Genomic DNA, 11,685 nt, shown 5'->3' with positions numbered 1-11,685 from the left:
AAAATCATGCCTTCTTCCAATGACTCTTATATACAGTTGAAGCCAGAAGTTTACATTAACAAGTTTTAATGACTCCAACCTAAGTGTTTCACTCCACTCCACCAATTTCTTGTTAACAAACTATAGTTTTGCCAAGTCGGTTAGGACATCTACTTTGTGCATGACAAGTAATTTTTCCAACAATTGTTAACAGACAGATTATTTAACATATAATTCACTGTATCACAATTCCAGTGGGTCAAAAGTTTACATACACTAAGTTGACTGTGCCTTTAAACAGCTTGGTCAATTCCAGAAAATGATGTCATGGCTTTAGAAGCTTCTGATAGGCTAATTGACATCATTTGAGTCAATTGGAGGTGTACCTGTGGATGTATTTCAATGCCTACCTTCAGACTCAGTACCTCAGAAAAAAAAGTGTAGACCTCCACAAGTCTGGTTCATCAAAGTCTTGGAGAGGAGAGGCCATCACAAAGCCCTGATCTCAATCCAATTGACAATTTGTGGGCAGAACTGAAAAAGCGTGTGCAAGCAAGGAGGCCTACAAACCTGACCCAGTTACACCAGCTCTGTCAGGAGCAATGGGCCAAAATTCACTAAACTTATTGTGGGAAGCTTGTGGAAAGCTACTCAAAACATTTGACCCAAGTTAAACAATTTAAAGGCAATGCTACGAAATGCAAATTGAGTGTATGTTAACTTCTGACCCACTGGGAATGTGATGAAAGAAATAAAAGCTGAAATAAATAATTTCTCTCAACTATTATTCTGACATTTCACATCCTTAAAATAAAGTGGTGATCCTAACTGACCCAAGACAGTGAATTGTTACTAGGATTAAATGTCATGAAATGTGAAAAACTGAGTTTAAATGTATTTCGCTAAGGTGTATGTAAACTTCTGACTTCAACTGTATAGTGCATTTGGAAAGTATTCAGACCTAGACCTTTTCAACATTTTGTTACATTTCAGCCTCATTATAAAATTGGTTAAATTTTTTCCTCTCATAAATCTACACACAATACCCCTGAAATATCACATTTACATAAGTATTCAGAGCCTTTACTCAGGACTTTGTTGAAGCACCTTTGGCAGTGATGATGGCCTCAAGTCTGGGTGTGATGTTACAAGCTTGGCAAACCTGTATTTGGGGAGTTCCTCCTATTCTTCTCTGTAGATCCTTTCCAGCTCTGTCAGGTTGGATAGGGAGCGTCGCTGCACAGCTATTTTAAGGTCTCTCCAGCGATGTTCGATCGGGTTCAAGTCAGGACCACTCAAGAACATTCAGAGACTTGTCCCGAAGCCACTCCTGCATTGTCTTGGCTGTGTGCTTAGGATTGTCGTCCTGTTGGAAAGTAAACCTTTCCCTAGTCTGGGTCCTGAGTGCTCTGATGCAGGTTTTCATCAAGGATGTCTCTGTACTTTGCTCCGTTCATCTTTCCCTCGACAAGTCTCCCAGTCCCTGCCTCTGAAAAAAAATATCCCCACTTCATGATGCTGCCACCACCATGCTTCACTGTAGGGATGGTGCCAAGATTTCTCCAGACGTGACGCTTGGCATTGGGGCCATAGATTTCAATATTGGTTTCATCAGACCAGAGAATCTTGTTTCTCATAGTCAGAGTCCTTTAGGTGCCTTTTGGCAAACACCAAGCGGGCTGTCATGTGCATTTTAATGAGGAGTGGCTTCCGTCTGGCCACTCTATCATAAAGAGCTGATTGGTGGAGTGCTGCAGAAATCGTTGTCCTTCTGGAAGGTTCTCCTATCTCCACAGAAGATCTCTGGAACTCTGTCAGAGTGACCATCGGGTTCTTGGTCACCTCCCTGACCAGGGCCCTGCTAGGTTTGACCGGGCGTCTAGCTCAAGGAAGAGTCTTGGTGGTTCCAAACTTCTTCCATTGAAGATTGATGGAGGCCACTGTGTTATTGGGGACCTTCATTGCTGCAGACATGATTCAGTACCCTTCCCCAGATTTGTGCCTCGATACAATCTAGTCTCTGAGCACTACGGATAATTATTTCGACCTCATGGCTTAGTTCTTGCTCTGACTTGTACTGTCAACTCTGGGACCTTATACAGACAGGTGTGTGCCTTTCCAAATCATGTCCAATCAGTTGAATTTACCACGGTGGACTTTAATCAAGTTGTAAAAACATTTCAAGGATAATCAATGGAAACAAGAAGCACCTGAACTCAATTTCGAGTCTCATAGCAAAGGGTCTGAATACTTATGTAAATAATGTATCTGGGGGGTTTTATTAGCAAAAAAAATCTAAAAACACGTTTATTGCTTTAACATTATGGGGTATTGTGTGTAGATTGATAAGGAAAAAAATATTTAATCAATTTTAGAATGAGGCTGTAATGTAACAAAATGTGGAAGAAGGGAAGGGGTCTGAATAGTTTCCGAATGCACTGCATAATGTAATAGAACTGAGAGTCATGATCAAGGACTAGCCTATTCATAGACGCTAGCTAACTCTAGCATATATTCAAGAAAATGTATCTTCGATCCAGGAGTTTTGTTCAGAGCCCTGAACTTCAAAACGCATCGCTTGCGGTACGGTTGCGCACATAACAGATTAGACGTAAAGGCAACTGATTGTTTGCTTATTTTTGGAGGCGAGCGCAACACGCAATCGCATTCGTTCCATTGGATATTTGGTGCTCATGTGACGAAGTGCGGAAGTATACGGAACACTCCAACAACAGTGCAACAACAAAAAAGTGATATATAAAGCAAATATGGAAGAAAACAATGGTATGAAAACCATATTACGCTGCCAGTTAATATGCATGTGCATGTGTATATAGCTTCCTCCTTTGAAAATAAGGCATCTTTCTATTATGAGTTTGTCAGAACGATAAACTGTCACATGTTGTTTTCACATTGCTAACGTTAGCTTCTATCTAGGTAATTAGCTAACAACTAGCTCTAATCTGTTCGATAACTAGCTAGATACCGTAATATTTATACATTAATGTGCTCAAGAAGCTGTCATGTGCAAGGCTAGTGGCAGTGCTTAGCCAAAACTCGACATTAAGTTCAGTAGCTACTGTTTGCTAGCTAGTTACCTTCAATTCGAATTTTTGCTAGGCTAATGGTGCAATTCGTTATCTGGCAAAGCAATACGTTCACTTGACTAGTTAAAATGTGTATGGACAGCAGGTCCAGGTTTTTCGTCATGAATCTTTGTTCTGGAGGCAGCTATGCAGAGTGATCACTAGCTGGCACAGCCACTAAGTCTAAACATCTGCTTTTAAATTGAACCCTAACGACACTGTTAACCCTAACCTTAAATTAAGACTAGAAAACATATTTTAGTTTTCATTAAAAAAAATTAATAACACATTTTTGACTTTGATGTTAACCTGATGTTGAATTGTATTGAATTATTCGTTGGGCAGAAATAGGCATTTGAATCAGAAAAGTTTCCTCTCACGACCTCTACAAGCCAGAATGTTGAATGAAATTATATTTTAATGTACTTTACTGGTTGGTACTTTTTCGGTAGGAATGTGATACAATATATCCACATGAAAGTATACTTACAAACTTTTCAAAGCGCTGGTAGTGCGTTCAGATTTCTATCACCTGAAGCATGCTCAAAATATAAAAATATATGCACGAGAGACATGCATACTTGCCGAGCTCATGCACATATTCACATTCCGAAAGGGGACATCGCTCAAATCTGCCTCCAGGACAAGACTCATGACAATAAACTTCAACCTGCGTGATAAAACGTGACTGGGTCCTTAGAATCTTTCAGTGTCAGTGAACACACAGTAATGAGAGATTTAATGGATATAATTAGTAAATGCTGCTTTCACAGTAATAGGACTTTAACATACCCTCTCTGTGTATTTGTTCATGCATTTGTAACGGATGTGAAACGGCTAGCTAGTTAGCGGTGGTGCGCTAAATAGCGTTTCAATTGGTGAAGTCACTTGCTCTGAGACCTTGAAGTAGTGGTTCCCCTTGCTCTGCAAGGGCCGTGGATTTTGTGGAGCGATGGGTAATGATGCTTCGTGGGTGACTGTTGTTGATGTGTGCAGGGGACGGTCTAAAGTTATACTGTTACACATTCATGTCCATATATTTCACTAACTTGTTTCTCCACAGAAGGTGGGAACTTGGCCCAGGTCCAACATGTGGTGTTGATCCTGTCTGGAAAAGGAGGGGTGGGCAAGAGCACCCTCACCACAGAGCTAGCCCTGGCCCTAAGACACTCAGGCAAGAAGGTGGGAGACATAACATTCATGTGTGTGTGTGTGTCATCAGGATCTTTGTATCAAATTTACATTTTTGATGGGTCAACACAGCTCCATTCTGTTATGCCAAAGCCCAGATCCGCAGTTGCTTTTCACAACAGAAGATGCTTGTGTTTTGAGAGAGAAGAAATTGCTTGTGTTTTGAGAGAGAAGAAATTGTTTGAACGAAAACATGGCCAGCCATAGCCGCTGTGCTGGGGAAAGATGTGTCTTTGTGTAACGGATGTGAAATGGCTAGCTAGTTAGCGGTGATGCGCGCTAATAGCATTTCAGTCGGTGACGTCACTCGCTTTGAGACCTTGAAGTAGTGGTTCCCCTTGCTCTGCAAGGGCCGTGTTGACGTGTGCAGAGCGTCCCTGGTTCGCGCCCAGGTCGGGGCGAGGGGACGGACGTAAAGTTATACTGTTACATGTTCGGAGACGCAGATAGCTAGTTAGCACAGGTAGTCTTCCATCTGTTTTCTGTAAATAAGCGCAGTAACATGGAAATATGGCCATGTGGGGACCCTAACCGTTTAAGGGTGTGTAGTAATTGAACATTTTCTATTATTATTTATCGCTTATATGAAAGATACGTTGCTGTGTTTTTAATATTTAGAGCAAGCGTCAGGGCTATTAACAAACCTCCCCGGTCAGAAGATCCTATCGTCAATAGGCGCTCAAGCAATTCGTACCTATGAATGGGGTACAACAAACCATACATACTGTCATGTCAACAATCTGTGCATCTAGATATAGCTGGCTAGCTAACATTAGTTTAAACAAAGCATCTCATGAGGTTCATGCCTTTTAGACAATGTAGCTAGCTTGAGTAGACTCCTTTTAATATGTAAGTACAAAACAGTCTGAATACAAGAGCAAGCTAGCTAGCAAAGGTTTGCTTATAGCTACATTGTCAATCACACAAATGTTAGCAGCTAACGTTGGATAGCAAGTAGCTAGCAGGCTAACTTGATTATAAAGGCAACAATGTCAACACGGCTCTGAACAGGAGAACGTTTGCCATTTTATTTGTGACTTTGTCACTTGTCAGTGCGTGTTGGCTGTGTCTGCTGAGTCTACCGGCAGTAGTAGCAGCTAGAGGATTGTCACTAGTTACCACGGCCACAAAGTCAAAATGGGCTATATTATAATAATAATAATAATAGCTAGAATCCTTAATTTAAACAATAATAAAGCATTCTCCCCACCCCTGTTTTGCTGAAAAGCTAAGGGATGGGGATGGAGAAATATAACCGCTCTCAAATTTATAGACAGAGCTATGGATGCAAGGACTGACCATCCATGATATCAACATTATAGTTTTAACCATGTTTTGACACTATACAGTGTTTGTTTACATTTATGTTGTTTAAACATTGGAGTAAAACAAACTTACTTTCAATTCTGATAGCGTATAACCATTGAACTAAGCTCATGAGGTATTTACACTGAGTGTACAAAACATTAGGAACACCTTCCTAATATTGAGTTGCACCTCCTTTTGCCTTCAGAACAGCCTCTATTTGTCGGGACATGGATTCTACAAGGTGTCGAAAGTGTTCCACAGGGATGCTGGCCCATGTTGGCTCCAATGCTTCTCACAGTTGTCAAGTTGGCTGGATTGTCTGGCTGCACATCTGACTGGCTGACTTACTGCAGAAACTCAACAAAAAGAAAACAGTATTATGAAGCCAAGATCAATTATATAAAGAATGATGGAGAAAAAAAACGACTTTAAATGAAATTATGGACAGAAAAACAAATTCAACTCAGATGGCTTATTCATCACGAAACCATTTGATGTTGGCAATTATTTTCACGATTCCTTAACTGCCAAACGAGTGTGGCTGCTGCTTTCGCAACAGCTAATGGGGATACTAATAAAATACCAATACCGGATTATGCTATTCATTTTGAGTAATCAAGTGGATTTTGTTACAAATTACCTTTATTGTCTTGTAAATGTATCGGTTACTGATTACACATTTCTTAGTTATCTGTCCAACCATGTATGTGTGAGACTGTACAGTATCTTTTTCTCAGGTTGGTATTTTGGACCTGTGTGGAATATTGAGCCCACATAACTATGTGCATGTTCACACATGCCTACATGTGTGGTCTCTGTCTCTGTCTCGTCTGTCTGTCTGTCCTGTCCTGTCCTGTCTTGTCTTGTCTGTCTCAATCAATCAGGTTGGGATCCTGGACGTGGACTTGTGTGGTCCCAGTATCCCCCGCATGCTGAGTGTGGGCAAGCCAGAGGTGCACCAGTGTGACTTGGGCTGGGTGCCCGTCTACACAGATGCCCAGAAGAGCCTGGCGCTCATGTCCATAGGCTTCCTGCTGGAGGACCCAGACGAAGCAGTTGTCTGGAGGGGTCCAAAGAAAACGGGTATGCTCAGTCTACATCGGACTATTGGAGGCCAAGGTGGAGCTTCCACAGTAACAAAAAAAAAAGTTTAGATCACAGGATCAGCACTCTTCCTTTGAGACGCTTGAAGTATACCTCCCCTTGATCAACATGAAGAGTGTAGGGGCTTACTGGGTGGGACTGTGGTGTCTCATCGATATCCTCTCACGTTCTCTGGCTCTCTCTCCCCCACCAACTGCTGTATGGTCACATCCCAGCTCTGATTGGGCAGTTTGTGTCTGACGTGGCGTGGGGGGAACTGGACGTGCTCCTGGTGGACACGCCCCCGGGGACGTCAGACGAACACCTGGCCGTCCTGGAAAACCTGAAGAAGCAGCACAAAGTGGACGGAGCCATTCTGATCACTACACCGCAGGTACAGTACAAGGAAAGATTGGAAGTTGTGTCAATTCCTGCGCTCCGCGTTTAATCAGTGATCAGCCTCCTCTCTAGAAGAGAAACAAAATAGCTTTTGCTGTGGTGGGTCTTAAATGTTGGCAACAGGAAACCTTTTGTTCTGATAAATATCGACCCTTCTCCTGAAGTGCGCACTTGTACTCCCCCTGGTTGATACATTGTATTAATTACATTATATTGTACTTAGATATGCTGTTATTCTGTGCAGGCAGTATCGACGGGGGACGTCAGGAGAGAGATAACGTTCTGTAAGAAGACAGGCTTGCGCATCCTGGGGATTGTAGAGAACATGAGTGGATTTGTGTGTCCACACTGCTCTGTGAGTACTCCAATATGCATGGACACACACACACCATCTGTGCTTGTTGCAAACAGGTCTCCAGTTAGTTTTAGATTAGCTTCATGTGCATTATTTCGCTGGACACAATCGTCAGTCTGAAGCGGTGTCATTTAAAAATGTATAGTGTCACTATTTTGTCAAATTAGAATCTCAGCATATGCCAGTTCTGACCATTCTAATATAATGTGTTTGCTTACAGGAATGCAGTAATATCTTCTCCAAGGGAGGAGGAGAGGAGCTGGCCAAGTTGACAGGATCAGTATATTTGGGTAAAATACATTTTTTTTGTGTGTTTTTTTTTTTTTTGATGGTCATTCCGGCGTCTGCATTGGACGTACAGCATTTCCTGCGATGCGGCCTCTGCAGAAGTCTGGGAATTCATACATCTTACACTTCGCAGAGCTTATGTGAAGGAAGTTGTCAAGGAAGTGTATTTGTGTTTATACAGGATGTACAGCCCGCACCTACTGTCCAATCATATTAATGCAGAGCTATACGGAGCCCTCCACATTGTTCAAAAATGTGGCTCTTCACACTCTCCGTACGGAGCCTCCGAATCGGCTTTTAGGGATATGATGGGTATTTTATTAAACAGCCACTAGATGTCACTCTAACCCAACCGACTCCAGCACTCTGAAACTGCTTGTCGCCATTTAGCAGGCATTTTACAGCAGAGCTGCACTGATAAAATGGTTGGTCTTCATTGCAGTGGGAGTGCTTGTAAAATGTTGGGGTTAGAGCTGATACATTTCAGTCAAAGCGATGGGGATCAATCTAAGTGGTATATTATTGACAATTTCACCATTAACACTCAACGACCATATGCTTTGTAAGAGTGGAAACCAATCGGTGAGTAATGAAGCGGTTAATGTAGCTAAAGCCCAAAGCGGTGAGAAGCCATATTTAAGGCTACAGCACTGTTCTCAGCCAACTGCAGTACTGCTATGGCTGTGGATGGAGAGGTTTTGAGAGAACTGTGTACCATTGATGTAGACTGTGTGAAGACTACTGGGTCTACCAGGGGTCTCCAACCCTGTTCCTGGAGAGCTACCGTCCTGCACGTTTTCGCTCCAACCCTAATCTAGCACACCTGAATCTAATAATTAGCTGCTTGATAAGCTGAATCATGTTGGTTCCAGCTGGGGTTGGAGTGAAACGCTACAGGAGGCTAGCTCTCCAGGAAGAGGGTTGGAGAGCCCTGGGGTAGATGTATGTAGTAGACTATGGCTGCGTTTATACAGGCAGACAATTCTGAGATTTTGCGGTTACTGGCAAAAGATCTGATCCGGTTGGTCAAAATACCATATTATTAGCAAAAGATCAGAATTGGGCTGCCTGCGTGAACACAGCCTTTGCATGTAATGTTAACAGCATTTGATCTTTTCAAGTTTTGACCTCAAAAGACACCATAGTGTCTTGTTTTCTAAAGTAGGCCAGTGTGTTAGCTGCTTGTGTGTGTATATTGTTTTCAATGGTTGCGAAGGCCTCAGATTGTGTGTTTCCCATTTCAGGCTCTGTGCCCCTGGACCCTCTGCTCACTACCAGTATAGAGGAGGGCAAAGACTTCATCCAGACATTCCCAGACAGTGCCACCTTCAGTGCCATCAACAGCATTGCACAGACCCTCCTAACAAGCATACAGAATCCCTGAGAATTCAAATCCCATTGCATATTCAATAGCAATACAGTATCGTAGTATTTAGCTTTTGTAAAATCATGTTTATATATATATATATATCACACGCAGGCACACACAACCACACAATACATTTTTACATTGCATCTATCTTGTCATATACTACTGGTATGTAAGCTTCAGAAAACTACTCACATGTAATACTTCACAAATGTAATAAAGTGGGCTGATATTTAATTGAGAGCAGAACTGAGTGAAATCCGCTTCACCACTACCTGGCTGCCAGCAGACATTTAGGTTATGGTAAACGAATGGACAGCTGAATATTCTCTGTCTAGATAACCATAAATCCGATTACTAAATTCTGTTCCACTATAGACAAACTTCAATTAACATGATTAGGTTTTTCCGTTCTAAGCAGCCGAGTCACCAATTAATTACCCAAATCCTGTTTGAGCATACGAGTGCGTTTCTGTCTTCATGAGGAAACGCACCAGAAAGACGAACGGCTGGAAACTGCGGGTGACAGCGGTCTGTTAGTGATAAACGTCTGGGTTTTGACGAACGGCAGCGGTTCAACATGTAAGATTATCGGTAAACTGAAATTGACAGCCGATCTTCGGGCCAGAGGCAAAAGGACGGCCACCGGATAGTTTTATGTACACGGTCAGTTGCGCAATTGTTGTTCCTATAAATAAAAGGGCATCTTTGATCATTTTGGGAAGTAGGGCACAATTTCTCATGATACTTTATAGCAACTAGCATGAATTCGAACATACAATTTATCATAGAAAGAGCCAAAACAATCCATTAACGGATTTCTAATTACACTGGACAGAAATATAAATGCAACATGTAAAGTGTTGGTCCCATGTTTCATGTGTTAACAAAAAAATCCCCAGAATTGTTCCAAAAGCACAAAAAGGTAATTTATTTACATCCCTGTCAGTGAGCATTTCTCATTTGCCAAAATAATCCAGCCACCTGACAGGTGGCATATCAAGAAACATGATCATTACACAGGGGCACCTTGTGATGGGGATAATGAAAGGTCACTTTAAAATGTGCAGTTTTGTCACACAACACAATGCCAGTTGTCTCAAGTTTGGAGGATGCAATTGGCGTGCTGACTGCAGGAGTGTCCACCAGAACTGTTGCCAGAAAATTGAATGTTCATTTATTTACCATGTTATTAACCAACATTGTTTTAAAGAATTTGGCAATAGGTTCAACCGGCCTCACAACCGCAGACCACGTGTAACCAGCCCAGGACCTCATTTGAGACCAGCCACCCTGACAGCTGATGAAACTGGGTTTGCACAACCAAAATATTTCTGCAAACGGTCTGAAACCGTCTCAGGGAAGCTCATCTCCGTGCCCTTCGTCCTCACCAAGGTCTTGACCTGACTTCAGTGTGCAAATGCTCACCTTCGTGGCCACTGGAGCAGTGCACTTCACAGATGAAGCCCGATTTCAAATCTACTGGACAGATGGCGGACAGCGTCGTGTGGGCGAGCAGGTTTGCTGATGTCAACGGAGTGCCCCGTGGTGGTGGGATTATGGTATGGGCAGGCATAAACTATGGACAACAAACAAGTGCATATGATCTATGGCAATTTGAATGCACAGAAATACCGTGACGAGATCCTTGAGGCCCATTGTCGTGCCATTCATCCGCCACACGTCGCAAGGATCTGAATGCTGAAAATGTCCCAGTTCTTCCATGGCCTGCATACTCACCCGACATGTCACCAATTAAACATGTTTGGGATGCTCTGGATTGATGTGAACAGCATGTTCTAGTTCCCACCCATATCCAGCAACTTCGCAGCCATTGAAGAGTGGGACAACGTTCCACAGGGCACAATGAACTATGCAAAGGAGTTTGTATTTTTAAACTATGTGACCAGAGGCATCGGTTTCTCCAGTCATGTGAAATCCTTAGATTAGGGCCTATTGACTTTATATTGACCAATTCTTATGTGAACTAACTCAGTAAAATATTTTAAATTGCATGTTGCATCTATATTTTTGTTCAGTGTAGCGCATTGGAGTTACAATTAACAATCACCTTTAAAATAACCCAAATCAAGGAAATCACCTGCGATATTTCGAGTGACATTTCTACAATTAAACAACCTGGCTACCTATTTGAATTACGATGGCACAGTGAGTATGGCGACGTACAAGGAATTGGACCAAAAACCATAGCTCCATGCACGTTTAATGGGAGAGTTGTGGTGAGAATGCATACATCTACAGATGAGGTGGATGAAGAAGCTGGAGATGACAGTTTTGGAAATTACACGTGAGACCCAACACGGGGCACACACACACACCTTTAATGCAATCAAAACAGCAGTACTACAGGAAAACATTGAAGTGTTTCAAGAATGTTTGTAATGATTAAACTACACAACTCCCACTCCACCAGTCACACACTAAAGGCAATCTTAATTTTAAACCAAGTACGTTAATACATCCAGAGGAATTCCAACCACTTATCACAATTAACCCACAGTGCATTAAATCTATAGATATTTGTATGTATGTATATATATCTTCTAGGGAATTTAACATTTTTGCTCCATTTAAAAACAGATTCATTGAACAATTCTTTATAAATA

General features: G+C 42.0%; 1 protein-coding gene across 2 annotated transcripts; it reads left to right on the top strand.

Moving 5' to 3' along the window:
- Window positions 1–2,419: 2,419 nt before the first annotated feature.
- On the top strand, window positions 2,420–9,295 carry nubp2 (nucleotide binding protein 2 (MinD homolog, E. coli)). Of its 2 annotated transcripts, none has more exons than XM_021565230.3 (7): window positions 2,420–2,763; window positions 4,129–4,247; window positions 6,449–6,647; window positions 6,884–7,041; window positions 7,291–7,401; window positions 7,622–7,691; window positions 8,934–9,295. In XM_021565230.3, the coding sequence occupies exons 1-7, from the start codon at window positions 2,748–2,750 to the stop codon at window positions 9,071–9,073; spliced, it is 813 nt and encodes a 270-aa protein (XP_021420905.2). In that variant the 5' UTR covers window positions 2,420–2,747; the 3' UTR covers window positions 9,074–9,295. The 2 variants fall into 2 exon arrangements, with proteins under 2 accessions (XP_021420905.2, XP_090058363.1); XM_090202237.1 differs by having other exon boundaries at window positions 2,669–2,763; window positions 5,770–6,647.
- Window positions 9,296–11,685: the final 2,390 nt, after the last annotated feature.

Source organism: Oncorhynchus mykiss, chromosome 16, assembly GCF_057628025.1.
Source record: "Oncorhynchus mykiss isolate SJ-2025 chromosome 16, ASM5762802v1, whole genome shotgun sequence".
In the NCBI taxonomy this organism is placed as follows: domain Eukaryota; kingdom Metazoa; phylum Chordata; class Actinopteri; order Salmoniformes; family Salmonidae; genus Oncorhynchus; species Oncorhynchus mykiss.
Note: the sequence above shows the minus strand (reverse complement) of the source record. Positions and strands in the feature narration are given on the sequence as shown.

Coding starts and splice junctions, on each gene's coding strand:
- nubp2 (XM_021565230.3), top strand. Junction 6,648..6,883: donor GAGGGGTCCAAAGAAAACGG/GTATGCTCAGTC, acceptor GTCACATCCCAG/CTCTGATTGGGCAGTTTGTG. Junction 7,042..7,290: donor TTCTGATCACTACACCGCAG/GTACAGTACAAG, acceptor TATTCTGTGCAG/GCAGTATCGACGGGGGACGT.